Here is a 20,519-nt window from a genome sequence, read left to right on the forward strand (position 1 = left end):
AAGCATTTTAAATTATGTTAAAAAGTTTATAGCAAAGAGAAAATGCATTCAGACTCCTTACCATTTTAAAATTATGTTTTAAAAATTCTACTTTTTTCTCTATTTTTTTGTAGTCTTAATATTTTAGAGCCCATACTTATGCTTCAAGTATGTTGTACAGTGTCCTAGTATATGGTGAATTGATTGTAAGATAATACTTTTTACAGTGGGCTTAGCTATGGTGATACATATTTTTTTAAGCTCTTTATTGGAATATAATTGCTTTGCACTCTTGTACCAGCTTTTGAGGTACACCAAAGTGAATCAGCTGTATTTATACATATATCCCCATATCCCCTCCCTCCCGCGACTCCCTCCCACCCTCCCTGTCCTGGCCTCTAAGGCATCACCCATCATCAAGTTGATCTCCCTTTGGTGATACATATTTTTGCTGTTAATGATACATAAGGACACTAAGTCATCCAACTTTGTTTTTTTTTTAATTATACATTTTAATAACAAGTATCTTTTAGGGTTTAGAAGATGTAAAGTATTGTGAATTTCTTTTAACCAGCTATAGCAGGTAAAGCTCCATACAACTGAAATGTAGAAGCTGATAAATATTAAAATGATTCCTTTAGAGAAACTAATAAAAAATATGTTTCGCATTCAGGGTAATGCCCTAAATGTAACTCAGTAATGATAACCTGAGTCTGTTTATCACTTAAAAAGCTTAGATTTCTTGAGAAGAACTGCAGATTCTCAGCTTGAAAGTCCAGAGGTGGCTCTGAACTGCCGAGTGTAGATCTAATTACACAGCTTGGAGCTGTGGAACCACTTCTCTCTACTCCAGATGACTTTCATTGGTTTATTTGCATAATTTAATGCATGAAGACTAGTCAGTGAATTATGCAGAGGTAGCTAAGACAAGGTAAATTAACCCTATTTCAGGTGGTTTGTATAGGTGATATACCTTCTACCGGGTCTTTTTAAACTAAAAAACACGCGTTACTAATGCAGTTGGTTGGCAGGAATATCTGACAACAAATGCTAGTTGTTAAATGCTAGTTGTTATACTTGTGATTAATAAAATAGAGAATTTTAAAATTTATTACTTTAGCCCTGTTTTTAGTGATAATAGTTTTATTGATGTAATCCAAATACAGTAGTGTCAAATATTCTACTATTATAAAACATACAAATGCTTTCTTCATTCATATCCATCAGTAAGACATTATTTTGGTTAATGAATCTGAATAATGTGATTCATTGTAAATATAGATAGCTTTGATTTAGAAACTGTCTTTGACTTCAAACTCGAGAATTTTTTTAAAAGATGCTCTTAGAATAGCTCATTTTTTAAGTTGTTTCTTTTTAAAATCCAGATTTTTAACTTTGCAATGGCATTAAAATGCACAGTTGACCATTGAACAACGTGGAGGTTAGGGGTGTGCCAACCCTCCATGCAGTCAAAAATACACCTATACCTCATTGTCAGCCCTCTGTATACACAGTTCCTTCATATGCGTGGTTCCTCCGGATCAGCGGTTCTGCGTGGGATTCAACCAACAGTGGTAATTGGATCGTGTAATTCTATAGTATTTACTATCGAAAAAAATCTGCAAATAAGTGGACCTGCCCATTTCAAACTCATGTTGTTCAATCGTCAACTGTATACACATAACTTTACAACAGTATCAAAAGACTAATAATAATTTTACTTATTAAATATCAATGGAGCATTTGCTAATAAATTTAAATAAAACTATCCAGGAAAATTTATTATCTAGTTGAATAATTGGAAGTTAGCTTTATACCCCATATTCTAATAAAAGGTATCAGTGAAAATATTAACTCAGCCTACATCCTATTATTGTTTTTAAACTTTTAAATTCATATCTGTGCTCAAAAATTGGCTAAAAATAAATGCTTTTTGTGAAAGCTGACCATTTTTAATTTTTTTAAATTTTTTTAAATTTTTTTTTAAATTTATTTATTTATTTTATTTATTTATTGGCTGCGTTGGATCTTTGTTGCTGCACACGGGCTTTCTCTAGTTGCTGCGAGTGGGGGCTACTCTTCATTGTGGTGCGCAGGCTCCTCATTGTAGTGGTTTCTCTTGTGGAGCACGGGCTCTAGGCGCATGGACTTCAATAGTTGTGGCACATGGGCTCAGTAGTTGTGGCTCATGGGCTCTAGAGCATAGGCTCAATAGTTGTGGCACACGGGCTTAGTTGCTCCATGGCATGTGGAATCTTCCCAGGGCAGGGCTCGAACCCGTGTCCCCTGCATTGGCAGGCGGATTCTTTACCACTGGGCCACCTAGGAAGTCCAAAGCTGACCATTTTTAATGTTGGAATTTCAGCAGTCGCTTATGAGTGCCCACTGATTGGGTGATAGCAGGGAGAGTGGTATGGGGGATGACAAGGAGACCTCAAAATTAGTAAGATGTAAATGTGCCCTCAGGCAACACCCACAGATGGAATATAACTTGTTGGAAAGAAAATACTTTGGCATATCACATCCGAGGCTAATTCCTCATTCTTGTCTTGAATGAGTAGGAAGTTATTAAAACCCTGAGCTTCAGTTTTTCTCATCTGTAAAATACTAATAGAATTACCTACCTAATTGTGTGGTGAATAGTAAGCTAGATAACTGTACCTGGCACCTAGTAGTGGGCCTAGCACATGGTAGGCACTTAGTAAATCATATCTTTTATTATTAGACCTGGTAATTATTAACAACAGTGGAGAGACCTGTGCACATCTCAGGATTACACAAGGCACAAGGATGAACAGAGTGCTGTGGAAAAGGCAGTTTTCCCTGGAGAGATTGGAGGAGAGTCATTAAAACTGGGCCTTAAAGGTTTGCAGAGTTTCCCAAGATGAAGTTGGCAGAAGAACTGAGTAAAGTAAAACCTGGGTAAAGGCCTGGAAACATAGAAATGCATGGAGGCTTTGAACAACAGGAAGAATTTAGAGATGACGCCCTAAGGCCAATAATGAAGAAACTTGGAATGTCAAGACGTTTAAATCAAGCAGTTTGCTAGCTTTGAGAGAGAACTCCAATTAGTTTCTAGATTATGCTTTTATTTCTTCTTCTCCTTTTTTTTTCTTTTTTTAGCTGCAACTTCTTGAGGTTGTTCATGTAATGAATGGCAGCTTCTGTGTTCACCATGTTCCCAGACTCCAATCATGTATCATAGTAACTAGATATTAGCTCCGTAAGCACAGGGACACGTGCTAGGCTCGCCCACTGTTACATCCCTGATACCTGTCATGTAATTGTTGGCTGATCGCAGACTCACAGAGGAGCTAAATCAAGCACAAAAATAGTTAAAAATAAAATGTCAGTGATAAATGCATGTGAATTCTTTGGATGCTCAAAAGAATAGTGTCACTTGTACCTGGAATCATCAGGGAAATTTTTATTATTTTAATTAACTGTAATAGTAGCATCATCTCGCCCCATGTAGGTATAAGGGTTTCTCTTTTCTTTCTTTCTTTTTTCTTTTTTTTTTAATGGGTTTTATGAACTTGTACCAATGTTTCAGGTAGTTTAGTGGCTACAAAGCTATATTTTAAAATGTTTAAATCAAAGTTCCTTTTATAAGATCTATCTCAAGCAATCACACTATTTGTTGGGGAGCCCTCCCTAAGTACTTTCTCACCCATTTTCACTTCATACAAAAAAGAGCCCCCTTTTTTCTTTTAATAACCCCACCTTTTAAAAATTGTCCTGTCTATTGTTCTGTCAGTTTACAATTCCAAAATCATCTTTAGGTTTTTCCTATATTTATCCACCTTTTTCTTTTACATTTCCTTGAGTCATATTTTTTATATCATCATGTAATATATATTCCTTTACAAAAATTCATGTTTTTTTCATGGTGATGACATTCTCTTTAACTGCTCAGTTTAAAATTTTTGTATAACATAAAAATAATTTTTCAAATATTGTTTTTAGTGGCGTCATTTTTTTCTGCGTCTTGAATGAATTTTTTCTTAGTATACATTTTATAATGAGGTTGTGTTTTGCCTTTTCAGCTATTACTGCTCCTCTGTCTACATGTCCATTTCTGCCTAGAGCCTGTATTCACCAAGTCCATATGGATTTGCTGTCTTCTATGTGCCTTTGACCTCTGTATACTTTCCCAGGAAGTACTGTTTATTTTCTTCTGCTAGACCATGTCTCTCTTTTCTTCTTAAGGCATTTCTAGGTAAACTGAAACAAGATAAACTTGTTGCTTAGATGATAGGTACCACCACCACCCTTCTAAGTTCATTGTTAAATGTGTGTTCTTTAAGTTTTTACTTTAACACCGTAAATCCCTTAGCAATAAAATAATCAAATCAAATGCAGTACAATAGTATATTATAAATATACTGTTACAGCCTCATCATCATTGCTCATTTCTCCTGATCACTATAATTTGTATATTTATAAAACTATTAAGGCTAATTTCAATGGGCAGGATAAGCAACATAAGATATACAGAAAAAATATATCTTTTTATACCCCCCCATCCCATTTTAATTTGTGGGTATCCATCCATATCTATTTTTAAACACACACACACAACATACACACCCTTTATAATACACTCAGAATAATACCATGGAAATTGTTCTTCAAGTTGATATTTTTTATGTAGCACTATATTGTGGATATCTTTGTAGACATCTTTGCAGATCTGCATGCTTACGCGCGTGTGCGTGTGCGTGTGCGTGTGTGTGTGTGTGTGTGTGTATACACAAGAGCAAAATCCAACTCTGCTTGTGCCTACCATTGGATTTCCAGAGCCACACAGTGCTCCTGAAGTTCAGCACCTTTTCATATGTTTATGATATTTTTCTCTTTCTTGCCCATGAATTTCCCAAAAGTCATAGAGAAAAATCCTGACAGACTTAAAGAAAAATTAACTATTTCCATGCTGAATAAGATTCCATAAACAAAGTCAAAAGATACAGCATAGACTAGAACAAAATATTTGCAATATAGAAAAAGACACAGCATACTATTGTAAGAACACCTACAAATTAATAAGAAAAAAAAATGCCCAATAATAAGAAAGACAATATTCAAAATAGGGACGTCGTTCAATGATCACATACACTCTGACCCAACAATTTCACTTGTCAAAATATCCACGAACATGTGAAATGACTTGTATACAGAATTGTTTATTACAGCATTGCTTTACATAAGAAAATATTAGAAACGTTAAACAAGGACTGGTTAGATTATGGTATTTCTAAGTAGAGGAATACTATGCAAATGAAAAAATAAATCAGGAAACTGGGTACCGATGTGAAAAGATCTTCAGATGACCTGAGTGTCTTTAGCTGGTCAGTATTGGCAGACATAAAATGAGAACTGACTCACAGCAAGCAGAATGAAGCCTTTTAAAACTGCATTTACTTGATATCACAGATAGGTTTATATAATCACAGCAATAAAAACTGTTTTGTTGCCTGCATGCCCTTGTGTTATATAAATCTGAAATATATCTGCAATAGCACTCCTCATTCAAACTACAGAACATGGAAAATGATTTGGCTATTTTCTCCATTCTCCCAAAGATAATTTACTTACAGAACCATTTTAAATGCACAGAGGGCAGCTTTAGGGGATTTTGTTTTGTTTTTGTTTTGTTTTTGTTTTTGTTTTTTACTTATGATGGATGCCATTTCACTGGGCTCTCAAATTTTAACATTCATCTTATCAATGGCTTATTAAACCAGATTGCTGGGCCCCACCCTCAGAGTTTTTGGCTCAACTGTGGGGTGACGCTATTAATTTGTAGTTCTAACAAGTTTCCAGAGGATGCTGATGCTCTTGGTCTGGGAACACACTTTTAGAATCACTATTTGTTTACATCATCGGGGCTTAATTCTCTTGAGGATACTGGGTTAAGAAAGTTGGGAAGAATTGAGAACAAAACAAATAAACGGCTATGCTGGTTAGACTGAAAACATAAACACCACGACATAAACTTCCTCACCCTCAAGCCTCATTGTTTAATCATTGAAATAGCCAATACCATATATTGTAGAACATTATTTCTCAGCAACATTTCCTACGGGACATCTGCCACGTTGTATTTTTTTTCAGATATATCAATTCTTAGTCTTCCATCTTAGTGGAAATTTCTAGGAAAGAGAATTTGATTCAGATTTCACATTCAATCTTTGGCCGCCTTCCTCCTGTTCTGAAATAATCTCAGACTTAAATATGTCTACTAATTTTTTTATTCCTAGTTCATCTGGCACGACACCCTTACAAAGGTTGTTAAAGGATAAGTTTTCTTTTAAGTAATTTTCTGTGGTGTTAGGTACACACATATTGGCAAAAGTGAGGAATAAATGTTTGTATAGGTGTCAATTTATAATATTCATTCACTGATCTAACCACTTAGTCGTTTAGGTCAAGTTAATTTTATTAATGTTTATTACCCTTATCATGGTGTTAATACTTACCCTCTCTGACTAAGGGTCTCCAAGTTCCTGTGCAAAGAGTTTTAGCATCTCCTTTGAACTTGTTAAAAATGCAAATTCCTGTCTTGCCTCAGACCTACTTCATTAGAAAGAGGGTAGAAGGAAGGAGCCGCAGTTTGTGTTTGTAACAAGCCTGCCAGGTGATTTTGATGCATTCTAAAATTTGAGAGCTATTGTTTTACGAAATGCAGTGTTTCACTCACACCGTACCCTCTAATCCTTATCGTAATCCTGTGACGCTAGTAACTACATGTACTAGAGGAAATAAAGATCAAAGAGGTTAAATAATTTGTTCTAAATCACACTGCTATTTAACAATATTTCAAAGTAGACTTTTTGGTCTTTTTAAAATCATATGTCCTCTCCTTTGAATACACTAAAACCATATCAGTTGCTTTAGCATTTTAGTTTTTTGAATGATCATTCATCTGAGCTTTTACTTTTCATTGATTTTAATCAGCATCTCATTTGAAGAACACTTACTTTGACAAGTCAAATAACAAGACCAGAACTCGGGCGCACATACTTTCTTCTCTAGTCCAGGATTTCTTCCATCATACATTTTTAAACTAAATGGCTTTTTAAACTAAAAATAAGTATATAAAATATTTTTGATGCATTAATCGAACAAACATAAGTAAAAATATAAATAGTTTTATAAAACAATTAAAATTTACCAACATTATTGAATTGTCTGCTGTCCTAATCTTATTTTAATGACACATGCCCATTTAACTACCGTTTGGTTACCAATGGCGTTTCTAAAATTAATTTGGAGTTATTTCTGCCAAATGAAACAGTGCTGTCCTCTCTGTTAGTTATGATTTTCATCTGAGTCTATTTAAATTAATTAACCACATTAACAAAGCATAAAATCAAGTATGTTTATAGAGACCCAAAACCTTGTAATGGCTTCTTTTGGAGCCTCTAGACAGAAAATTCTTAAGAAGAAGAAGAGTTTATTTTACTGAACAGGACATGATGGATTCTTTAATAAAAAGAAATTGCTGCTTTAAGTTGTAACTAATATTTCTCTTGGCTGCAGTAGAAAATAATTTGCAAAATGATAAGTTGACAAGTCAGACTGAAATAATTAATGAAGATTTAGGGTCATATTTTATTTTCCCTTATGTTCTCCATATCTGTTATTTTAACAGGATTTACATAATGTGGCATTTAAATTATGGAGAATAGGAATCTGGTTGTATTATAAAACCCTAACGCATCTGGAAAATGATCTTGGGGCTATACTAATTATATAAAATATCTTAATAATCCCTGATATTTCAGATGTATAGGTAAATAAAGATAGGTTATTAGGGAATCTTTGTAGGGGTGGTTTTATTTATATTTCCTTTTGAACTTTTTTTTAACTTAGAAGAAGAAAAGTAAGTTGATGATAATCATTAACTAATTTCACACAGGAGTACAGTGGTGACCTCAAAAGTTGTTAATAATTCAATTTTCAGACCCCACCGCTAGGTAATTTTACTCAGTTGGTTTTAGCAGAGGACTCAGAAATCCATTTTAACAAGCCCTAGCAGTAATTCTGATGAAGTGGTCCCTGGGCCTCAGTGTAAGAAACTTTGAAAGAGAACCTACTTCTTCAAGCCAACACGCTAAAATTACCAAGGATAAATACTCTATAGACGACTGTAGCTTCCCCCATGCGGACCGCACCCTGCTTCCACAGCCAGGTGCTGTGGATTCCTAGTGATTTTTTTCTTGCCAGAACACTAGGTTTCCAACTTGGTGCCCTGGAACATATTTGTCATGGTATCCCTGGTGCTTTGGCCGCTGTTAGGCACACAGTAGGTATGTGTAAATATCTTGGCATGGATGAATGAAGACCAGCTAGCTCCACGTTTAGCATTCTTGTATTATCCACACTGCATCCATCTTTTGGATCAGCTCCCTAAATTATATCTAGCTTTATCTCCCTCCTTAAATAGAAGAAGGGACCATGTCTTATCCATTTCATATCTCTCCTTCAAATAGCATTTTACGTACACATTGCCAGTAAATATATATTAAGTAAAAACTATTTTGTGCTTTTTTTGTGCTTATTTAATCCATCATATAAGATTCCCATCTCCATGAGGGCAGGGACCTTGTCTCTCTCTTTCACAGCAATTTTCTCAGGGCTTGGTAGTGACTACATGCTCAGAATGTTTGAATGAATGAATAAATTAACAAAATAAGTAACTTCATTTTTATTGAGATTTTCTTAAAATTTTATGTTGGGGGTAAATGATGTTTTGCGTGTGATCAAATTTATGTTTATATAAGAGAAAAAATCTGCTATACCCTTTAAAAAGAAACTCATAGTTGAAATGTCCCTACCTCTCAGAAAGATAGGATGGTAGAATTAGCAGATTCTGAATTAGCAAAGCTTCAGCAAGGCATTATGATTAACAGAATCTTCTATCTAACTTAGTATTAAACACCTTATGTCAGGAATTATGAAAATATCAGAATGAACTTAAATGGCAGTCTCTTGACATCCTCTGAGGTATCCCCAGAAAGCTAGAGAGCCTATGAAAAGCAGATTTGGTTTTCGGTAGGGGTGGGGTTAGGAGGGCTGTTGAAAGAAAACAAAATATTTTCTAAGTATCCATGAAATTTTCTAAAATAAATTTTATTAGTGTACTCCTTAGAAATAGTCTTATGATCGTATTTCTTTTCAGATCATATTGGTGTCAGAAAATAAGTTAGACCTCTGATAAAGTGTGAAGTCTCAAGCTTTATGCCCTTGAAAGGGTGGTTAACATGTTAAATTTCTCCAGATGACTTGTAATGCTTGTTTTATTTTCTCTGAACACTTTAGGAGATTTTCATTGAGCAACTTCTGGTCTTCTCCACGTTATCTGTCCTCCTTTGCTTTGAAAACACCATAAAAGAATATTAGTTAAGCATACCAGTTTCTTGAATGATGGCTATCTGAGATTTTACTCTACTATGAATTTGATCAGGTCCCATCTGTGGAACGTTCCCTTCGACAAGCTTGCTGTGGGTTAATTATATAGCATGTCCTCTAGATCTTTGTCATGCTCTCTCTCCTTTCTGGTCAAATCCCAGGCCTCCTTCCCTTTCTCACTTTTGTTCGTCCTCAAAATGATCTTCTCTTACACAGGTCAACTCGCATGAGCCTGCTATTTCCCTGACTAAAAACAGTCTGTTACACATCCTTCTAAATGTGTAGCCTGCAAATAACACCAAAGTTCCAGCTTCTGGGAAAACACAATTGACAGAAGAACCTGGAGAGATACTGGGAAGAGAGGCAAGAATTAGGAATTAGTCATGGCTCTTTGGGAAGACCGTGGTTGAGCTGTGGAGGGAAGGGACAGGGGAGTGGAAGCCAAAGAAGAAACAGCACAGAGGAGAGAAGGCAGGCACAAATGCAGGCTGCTCGTCGCTCCCTGATTTTTTTCTCTTCGCTTGCCTTCCCATTCTGCCTCACTGCTGTCCCTGAAGAGACTTTTTTCTACTTCTTGACAAAGCATCCAGACACTGAACTTCTTCCTAATTTGGATTTCCACAGTCGCTTTGGGAATAATTCCACAGGAACATCTGCCACACAGAAAATTCCAGATGCCTCTCTAGAAGCTTTTTTCATCTCCAGCAGTCCCCTAAATTATATTTTAAATGGTTTCTCTTAGACATGATTTTGTCCAAGGAAGAGTGGTCTTTATTGCTTTCAGTTTCTTTAAACATCTTTAAACATCTTTCCTTGACTGTAGAGAAATAAGACTCTAATATATTTTTATACTCTGTCCTCATAAGATATGATTGTGCTAATGAATCATGTTTTCAGGAGAGAAATGTACAAATTATATGATCCATTAATTTCATTCTGACATGCCAATTATAGGCTAATAATAAATAAAGCTATGTTATTGGATTTTACTTAACTTGCCTTTATCGTATATATACTTTGTTCTAAAATAAGCAGATGTTGAAGTATTCATAAACTGGGGGTTTATTTTGAAAAATTACTAGTTGTTTATATAAGGTGATTTCCAGAGTAGTATTATACCATCTTTTAATGAATTTAAATATTAAATAAACTGCTTTCCTTCATTTTAGGTGATGGTGTTTGTACATGCTCGAAATGCCACTGTAAGAACAGCTATGTCTCTAATAGAAAGAGCCAAGAATAATGGCCAGATTTCCTACTTTTTCCCTACTCAAGGACCTGAATATGGACATGCAGAAAAACAGGTAGGGAACAAATGACATCACAAACTGAAGGACATTAATGTGCTAAATATACCAGATATTTTATATATGAAATATCCATGGTCTCCAGTTTCCAATAAGTTAATTTTACAGATTTATCATTTTATAATTTTGACTTTTTTCTTGACTTTCAAAGGGTCCCAATGCATAATGTGTTCAATTACCACTTTTTTCTACGTGATTATAATTGTAGTGTTTAGTCCTGCTCTTTAAAATACAGTTAAAGCATAAAATACAGCTAAATTTCATAAAATATGTTAACATCTGATGGGGCATTGTTCTTTTAAAGATGTAATAGATAATTTTTTTTTAATTTCTGAGGTTTACATGGACAGATGTAATTTACATAAATTAAAGCTCTTTTTGAAAATAAAAGTTTGAGACCAAAAAGGTTCAGAACAACTGCCTTGCTACTCAGTATACTCTCAAAGGACCAGAAAAATCTGAGTCCTCATCAGAAGCTCAGAACCTCAGGCCCCACAGGATAACCTGCATCTCTGCTTGCTCCTTAGATGATTTGTGTACATTGTATTTAAGAAGCACATCTCTAGGTAATTTGGGTATTTATACTATTCTAAGATTTATAAAAGGTTTTATTTAATTGTATCAAATAATGATTTAGATCAAAAGTGGGCGAACTACAGCCCGAGGGCCAAAGGTGGCAACCTGTTTTTCTAATTAGTTTTATTAGAAAACAGAGCCCTTCCTTTAGCTTCTCTGGCTGCTGCTCTACACACAAGGGAAGAACTGAGTAGTTGCTCCTGGGATTATATGGCTCACAAAGTCTAAAATACTCTGTCGCTTTGCAGGAAATTTTGCCCTGATTTAAAGCTATAAAAATAAATTTTTAAATAAAAAAAGAACTATAGGCATAAAATGATAGTAACTTCAAAATACTTTATGTGCATAACTTAAAGATTTAACTGATACTTGCTGACGTTGTGCTCTGCACCTTCACATTTACCATCTTAGTAAAATGTATATAGTTGTTAGGATTGTGCTCTAAATTTCACCATTTTATGTTGATATTTTAAATTCTGACTGATAATCTGATGCAGGTTGTTTTGAATGTCAGATTCTCTTTCAGTGTAACTTCAAAATTTACTCATTTTCTCTATTTTTCTTGCACTTTATAAAATTTTCTATTGTATACCACTTACTATGCAGCTTTATATTCTTCCAGTTATTTATTAATTATGAATTTATGGGAGTCTTTGAAAAGTCAGGTCGACATTCGTAAGTCTTGTTTCATTTCTTTGGAAATACAAAGCAGCTCTATTGTGTTTAAAAGCCAAGCCTTGAGAGCCACCTTGTGGATTTCTGGTTATTTCATACCTCTCAGTTCTCAGAGTTATTGCTATCCTAAATCATGCAGGTTTATTGTTTCATTGTTATAATAATAATAATCAATATTTATCAAGAGTTTACTTGAGCCAGGCAATATTTTCATTGCCTTCTATAACTCATTCAATGGTCACAACAACCTGTGATGTAGGTTTGTACTATTATTATCTCTTGATATGGCATACATGTGCAAGTAATTCAAATATAGCATGAAATATTCTAAAGCATATAGAAATAATTTATGTAAAGACATTTTCAAATGATATTTATTTAAGGCCACATCACCAAACATATAATCACAGATCACTATGCTGAAACAACGTGGAGAAATGGAAAGTTTTAATACAGTTAAGTAGACTTGAAAGTCTCTAGTCATTTTATACCTTTTTTTTTTGAAATTTTCATTATACTTGATTTTTATCCTGACCCACCTATTATTATTTCTTTTTTAACAATAATAGATTCCAGTGACGTTTATTGATAAGTACATGTTTTCAAGGAATGGTATCCTGTTCAATGTTATATTCTTTAATACAGTATTTGGCTGATAGTAAGTACCTCAAAATTACTGGGTTTTCTTTTTTTTTTGCCTTTGTTTCTCAGAGACAAACGTTATTAGGAGATGTTCTCACTTTAGTTTTCTCATTTGATCTGTACCACTATTCTGTCCTTTAAAGATTCTTATCCCCATTTTGTAGACAAGGAAACTGAGAAGAGAGAATAATCTTCCCAGAGACTCCCATGTAATAAGTGGAACTGTGATTTGAACCAGTCTGACTCCAAAGTCTACCCTTTTCACTACAGTGCATCCTGTTTGTTCAGAAGCGAATAGAACAAATCTAACATGTGACTTTCTAAAGCCTTTAGAGCTTTGGGTCTTTTTTTTTTTTAATAAAATGGAAGAACATTTCTTCAGCTCAGCTATAATCCCTCATTTCTCCTAAAGAGAGATTCAAAACCGTTGGCTCCTCTACAGTGGAAATTATTTTACAACAAAAGATAAGGGAATCTTTCTGAATGTTTGCTCGAAGCTCCAGAATTTTAGATTATTATTCTAGTGCAAGTTGTGTTTGTTCCTATTTTTTGAAGTGCCTTTTAAACTTGAATAGTGTAAACTGCTAGCAGTTCTAAGGACGCTATTACCATGATGGTAGGAGATATGTCTTCTCATGTTTTTGAAAAATGAGAAATTAAGTAAACATTAAACATTAAAATAAAATTAGAAGGTAAATATGCTATGGTAGTGCATAGAAATTTAGCCTCATGACTCCTGTTAATGGAAATATAGCTAAATCCCTACCGTGCCACAGTGATGCTTTACCCCTAAGTGTTTAAAGTAACCGTCTCAATTCCTGACTCACCAAGTATGGTTTTTAAAAAATTTCATCACAGTTTTATTCAATACACTGTAACTTTATTTGTATAAATAATAAATAAAACTCCATTAAGAATTTTTTTTCTCGGCAGTGGGGTGGAGGGCATACATAATAAGGTATGCCCCCCACCTTAGCCACAGCTGAAAATGAGTCATTTCTTTCCAGTAAGTAACAGTTATGCTTCAAGACCCCTCATAGCTTTCCCATCTTTGATATCCAGTTTACTCCCAGCTGAAAAACCAACTATATTTCCAAACTGTCCACTGAAACAGGAACATAGGGAAAGGAAAGTGAAGTACCCCAAGAATAGATTAAGCTATAGAGACGGAGCTTGCGGTTCTCCCTGGGGAAGGGAGTGTCTCAGGAATTCCAAGTGAGGTCCAAAGTAAGAGGGCACATTAACAAAATCTCTGGCTGTGACCTCTAGAAGCCCTATTGCCTTAAACACCTAAACATTTCTGAAATATACTTTCTTTTCTATCAAATGGAATAATAATTGGGTAAATAACACCTGTTCTAGTAGTTTACTATGCGAAACAAATGGAATGATATGTGAAATTTTTTTGGAAACTAGGTGAAAAATGATAAAACATTACATATGATATTATGGAAATCTACTTCTAGAAATTTGCTTCGCATATTGCTTTTTGCCTTCTCCCAAAAGAAACTCTCTTAAGAAACCACTGTTTTCTGTAAGATAGAACATACCTTAGGAAATAGTAGTAGCTTGCATTTATACATAGAAGTGTATCATTAGGGATATAGACATTTTCATTATTAAGCCATTGTTTTTCATTGTAATTTTAAGTTGAATGAATTATTCCAGTTAGAATCTTCAGATTCTGTTTCACTCTCCATTGCAGTCAAATAAATTATTTCCTTTAGGGACAAAACTTTTAACAGGCTTTAAATATTCTAGTACTAGGATGGATATTCCCACCCGCCCTGTACGTTATTCCTCTGATTAATGGGCATTGCTGTGGTTCAATTTTTTACATATATTAGTGATATTAAGAGTTTCCCTTACATCATGCATCAGGCCTTATGAATGTAGTTATTAGGAATATCTGTTCAACAAATCAGAACACTAGGAAAAATCCAGTAATAATATGTACCCTCAAGCTACCCTAAAGTATCACTTTATGACATTTTATTATTATCTAGATCTACCAACCATCCCGTTTTCATAGGTTAGCTTTAGCCTTTGCCTAAATTATAGGAATTCGTCTTCGACGTAAGTTATCTGATACTTAATATTGATAGTTATAATTATTTCTGCTTTAGCAGCTTTCCAGTGTCAGTATAGCCAAATAAAATTAGCCTTTCCTCTTCCTGGAATAGATGATATCTGTTAGCTAAAGAAAGTAGCAGGTGCCGAGTAGCCCACTTTATCTTGCTTTTTTTTTACTTTAAATAGGTGTAAAATGTTATCATCTTAGAGTTTATTCTTTCCTCAAGCATATCAACCTCCTTTCCTTTAGAAGGCTAATATATTAGGAGGCTAATATATTAATTCTACTGTCTGTAACCACATAGAAAGAATGTTAAGAATATATTAATTTTTTTAAGTAAAATCGAAGAAAATTAATAAAAAATAGATGTGAGTGTTTAGTTGGATTTTTGGAGGCATGACTTTTTCATTTTCAAAGGGAAATAGCCTCTTTAGAATAAAGAACTTTGGATCCAGGCAAACCTGAGTTTTAATCTTGACTCACACAGTCTAACATAGTCTTTTTACTTCCTTGAGCTACAATTTGTCATAAACAGGGTGACAATGATAACTGTATCTTTAAGATTTTTGTAGTAAATGAGGTAACATAGATCTTGCCTGTCACATAGTATCCACTCTGTAAATGGTTATGTGTGAGCTTTGAAGGGAAAGAAGATGACAGCTTTAAAGAATAATAGATGTGACAACATTTAAATTTGACGCTTCTGGACAACAAATAATATATTGAATTGTAAAAGGTAATGAACAGGTTGGGGAAGTATTAGTAATAGATACAACAGACTAGTTAATATCTGTATTTTTAGATGTTGTGCTTATTAAGTTTAATAACTAAAACATGAGGTTTCCAATAAATAAATGAACAAAAAAGGGAAATAAAATAAACTGTGGGAGAAAAAATTATTATATAAAGTTGTGTAAATTAATAGACTATGTATTCTTAAACCCAATAAATCATCAAACACTAAAAATGATAATGGCACATTTTGAAGATGATTTGAGGATTTGGCACACTCCTAGATTTCCTGAGGCAGTAATCAGCTCAATCCTTTTAAAAAACATTTTGGTAATATATTTTAAGAGCCAGATTTTTTTTCAGAGCCTTTAACCTTGAAATCCTAAACCTAGGAATCTTCGTGAGGAAAGCTTAAAAGGAAAAGTTAATATATACCAAGAGTTTTATTTCAACATGTTATTTATAATGAAAAAAAAAAAGATGCAGACAGCATAAATATCCAACAGTAGGGGAATTCTAAAGTAAAATATGGACAGTAATTCAGTTAAATATTATATACCTATTTTTTAAGCTTTTTATTGGAATATAATTGCTTTACACTATTGTGTCAGTTTTTGCTGTACAACAAAGTGAATCAGCTGTATTTATACACATATCCCCATATCCCCTATATACCTATTAAGAACACTGGTTTTAGAGTATGTAAGACATCCAATTCTAAATTAATGTGTCAATTTTAATTCAGTTGATCAGATGTCTTGTGCCACTCTAAATAAGTGACCAAATGAGGCAGAATCTCTTTGCCTTTAAGACACAGGCAAGGGACTTCCTAGGTGGTGCAGTGGGTAAGAATCCGCCTGCCAATGCAGGGGGACACGGGTTTGATCCCTGCCCCAGGAAGATACCACATGCCGGGGAGCAACTAAGCCTGTGCACCACAACTATTGAGCCTGCGCTCTAGAGCCCGTGAGCCACAAATATTGAGCCCATGTGCTGCAACTACTGAAGCTCACGCACCTGGAGCCCGTGCTCTGCAACAAGAGAGGCCACTGCAATGAGAAGCCCGCGCACCACAAGGAAGAATAGCCCCCGCTCGCCGCAACTAGAGAAAGCCCGTGTGCAGCAACGAAGACCCAACACAGCCAATAAAATAAGTAAAAAAAAAAAAACAAAAAAGACAATCCCACAGAGGATTTAGAAATACATATATAAGGAATGCATAATGTGGTAAATAACATGAGAGAAGAACAAACATTTCAGTGGGAACCCAAAAGAGATATGAATTAATTTAAGCCAGTGGTCTTGTATTTCAGTAGGCAACAATAGGGTAAAGGGCATTCACAGAGAAGAAGAGTGAGAACATGGGCAGAGGAAACCAATGGATGTATTTGGAGAATGAGTGTTTCTTGCTCTCTGGAATGTAAAGTGCATGAAGGTATATAGATTTTGTCAGAACACAGAAGACCTTAAATTACATGCTTAAATGTTTGGACTTTATGTGTGGTGGGGAGCTATGGAAGTTTGTGGAAGAGCCACAAAGATCAGAATTCATGTGCTGAAAAGTAGGATTGATTTTCCTCCATGCAGGGGAAATTCCCATGGCTCAGGTGTTCATTTCAACATAGTCTAATGTATACCTCACGCTGAATAAGTGAGACTTTTTTTCCCAGTTTTATTAAGGAAAAATGGACATACATCACTGTATAAGTTTAAGGTGTATAGCATGATTTACATATAATTGTGAAATGATTACCAGAATAGGTTTAGTCAATATCCAGCATCTTATATAGATACAATAAAAAGAAAAAAAAAGAAGCTTGTCCTTGTGATAAGAATTCTTAGGGTCTGCTTCCTACCAGCTTTCCTGTGTATCATGCAGCAGTGTTAACTACAGCCATCACGTTGTACATCACCTCTCTAGTACATACTTATTTTGTAGCTGGAAATTCGTACCTTTTGACTTCCCTCCTCCAATTCCCCTTTCCCCTTCCCACCCCACCCAAACTCTGGTAACCATAAATCTAATATCTTTTTCTATGAGTTTGGTGGGATTTTTTGTTTTGTTTTTTGTTCTTGTTTTCTGTTTTGGTTTTGGTTTTAGATTCTATATGTAAGTGAGATCCTACAATATTTGTCTTTCTCTACCTGACTTATTTCACTTAACTTAGTGCCTTCAAGGCCCATGCATATTGTCACAGATGGTAGGACTTCCTTGTTTTTTACGGATGGCTGAAAAATAATCCACTGTGTGTGTGTGTGTCACAAATTCATTATTATTTCATTCATCATTGGACACTTAGGTTGTTTCCATGTCTTAGCTATTGTAAATAATGCTGCTATGAACATGGGGGTTTAGATATCTTTTCAACTGTTTTTGTTTCCTTTGGATGTCTTCCTAGAAGTGGAATTGCTGGATCATATGGTAGTTCTATTTGTAATTTTTTGATGAACCTCCATACTCTTTTTCATAGTGATGCACCAGTTTATATTCCCACCAACAGTGCACCAGAGTTCCCTTTTCTCCACATCTTCACAAGCATTTGTTATCTCTTCTCTTTTTGGTGATAGCCATCCTACCAGGTGTGAGATGATGTTTCATAGTGTTTTTAATTTGCAGTTGCCTAAAGACTGACTAGTGATGTTGAGCATCTTTTTATGTACCTGTTGGTCATGGCCATCTTTGGAAAAATGTCTCTTCAGGCCCTTTGCCCATTTTTAATTAGGTTATTTGGTTATTTGCTGTTGGGTTTAATGAGTTCTTTATATGTTTTGGGGATTGACTCCTTATCAGCTATATGGTTTGAAAATATTTTTCCCATTCTGTAGATTGTCTTTTCACTTCATTGATTTCTTTTGCTGTGTGAAAGTTTTTTAGTTTGATGTAGTCCCACTTGTTTATTTTTTATTTTGTTGCTTGTGCTTTAGGTGTGCTTTCCAAAAAATTATAACCACGACCCATGTCAAGGAGCTTCTTTAGTGAGACCCTTTTTAAGAGACATAGAAAATAGCATTGGGATTTTATCTTTATTTCTCGTTATTACTTTTAAGTAATCTTGATTGCAGCAATTTTTGTTCCTGTGCTTTAAGATGTATTTTAGAAGCATACAATAAATTTCTTACAACAGATTTATACATCTTGTTAAAGAACCTTGCTGTTTTGGAAAAGTATGTGTATTGGAATATTGTTGTTCTCTCATATGAAAGTACTTTAGTAGGAAAACCGCTTTAAAAACACATAGATTATATGAGTAAAGGCTTCTAACCCCTAGTGATACAGAGATTTGTATTGATAAAATTTAAAGATCAAAATCACATTTCACAGTGATTTTTTAAAATTTTTTATTTCAGCACTTATTTTATATTTTATAATTTTATGTTATAAAATATTAAATTATATGTATAAATTTTTATAATATGCTTTATATTTTATATTTATTTATTTTATAAAAATGGCCAAATGAGTATAAAGAATACAATTTTAGATGAGATTTCTCTTCTGCTAATTAGGGTGCTTTCTCTAGAATGCTAACTTGTGTCTATATAGTTAATACCAGGGTAGTTCATGTGGGAACCAAGACCATCTTTCAAGGAATATAACATGGAGCAGGGGACATAGTACTTCTTTCTCCCCAGTTAAAGTACATAATTCGCACAGCCAGAATGACATATGGAAATTGGTTATGGGAATTAGGCTAGTCTGTGTCATTGTGAATTGATTGTGTACACATAAATCTCAAACTGTTTTAGTGGTGGTCACTCAGTGAATATTTACAGAGTGTAAGCTACCTACCAGTCACTCTGATAGATCAATAGGTATCAAGATAGATAAACTCTGCTGTCAGCCAGTTTAAAGTGTATTGAGAAAGTTGTGTTTTGTCAGTCAGGATTCATTAAAGGAAACAAATCATTGTGCATACATTTTAAATAGAAAATAATTTTGTGAAAAGAAGGTAGATAATTACTAGAATGTTGATAATATTGGAGGCGTAGAGGCCAGGCAGCTACCACTGGAGCTGTTGAGCTAAAGAACCAGCCACGATACCATGGTGGTGATCCAGCATGTAGAAGCCACAGCTGCTACTACAGATACCTTTCATCATTCATGAACACACTGGAACACCAAATTTTGAATATATAGTACATCCATTATAACTTTTTTTTTTTTTTGGCTGCATTGGGTCTTCATTGCTATGCGTGGGCTTTCTCTAGTTGTGGCGAGTGGGGGCCGCTCTTCCTTGCAGTGCACGGGCTTCTCATTGCTGTGGCTTCTGTTGTTCCAGAGCACAGACTCTAGGTGCACAGGCTTCAGTAGTTGCAGCTTGCAGGCTCAGTACTTGTGGCACACGGATCTAGTTGCTCTGTGGCGTGTGGGACCTTCCTGGACCAGGGATCGAATCCATGTTCTTTGCATTGGCAGACGGATTCTTAACCACTGCACCACTTGGGAAGTCCCCATTATAACTTTTAAATATCATTTCTCCAAGATCTTGTTTGCCAACAGAAGACAGCAGCAGCAAACAGTTTTCCTCTTCACTTCCATTGCCTAGATCTTGCATGAGTACATTTAATAAGCAGAATGGATTTTTGTATCCAATACACTGACTACAAGAGACCTGGGAGATATAGATTTTACCTTCTGGCTCATGCAGTACAGGAAGGCTTTATTGAAGGAGGTGGGACTTACATGCTGATTGACATTCTTTGCATTAATTGGGAATGGAAATTTATTTCAGAAGAAAAAGTAGCTGCCTGTTTATTCTTATGGAGCTTATGTTCTGGCTGAACAGAAAGATTAACAACTAATTGAATAATTGATTTTAATTACATTGTAATAAATAATAAAGAGGGATTAAGTGCTAAAAGAAAGTAAAATTGGGAGGAGGCTTAACTAACACAGTGACATTTAAGGTGAGATTTGAAGGTTAGGAAGTTCACAAAGCAAAGGACAGCAGAGGAATGTTCTAGGAAGAGTCTGACGTCAGAAAAACCATAGCACATTGAAGGAAGTGGATAAAATCAGAGTGACTAAGAAAAGTAGAGAATGGTGGGGAGTGGCAGATGTCACGTTGATAGCATGAGTCTGATGTCATAGGCAGGAACCAGATTGTGAGGGCCCTGTT

The 20,519-nt window shown here is 34.8% G+C and overlaps 1 protein-coding gene across 2 annotated transcripts in view; it reads left to right on the top strand.

Annotated features, from left to right (window-relative positions):
• ASCC3 (activating signal cointegrator 1 complex subunit 3) overlaps positions 1-20,519 on the top strand; it is a 330,464-nt gene that overhangs the window by 167,096 nt on the left and 142,849 nt on the right. For both annotated transcript variants that reach the window (XM_057737877.1, XM_057737879.1), the window contains one exon: positions 10,563-10,697. In XM_057737877.1, the coding sequence (XP_057593860.1) occupies positions 10,563-10,697 (135 nt within the window). The remainder of the gene's footprint in view (positions 1-10,562; positions 10,698-20,519) is intronic.

The sequence above is a fragment of the Hippopotamus amphibius genome, chromosome 6, assembly GCF_030028045.1.
Source record: "Hippopotamus amphibius kiboko isolate mHipAmp2 chromosome 6, mHipAmp2.hap2, whole genome shotgun sequence".
Classification (NCBI taxonomy): domain Eukaryota; kingdom Metazoa; phylum Chordata; class Mammalia; order Artiodactyla; family Hippopotamidae; genus Hippopotamus; species Hippopotamus amphibius.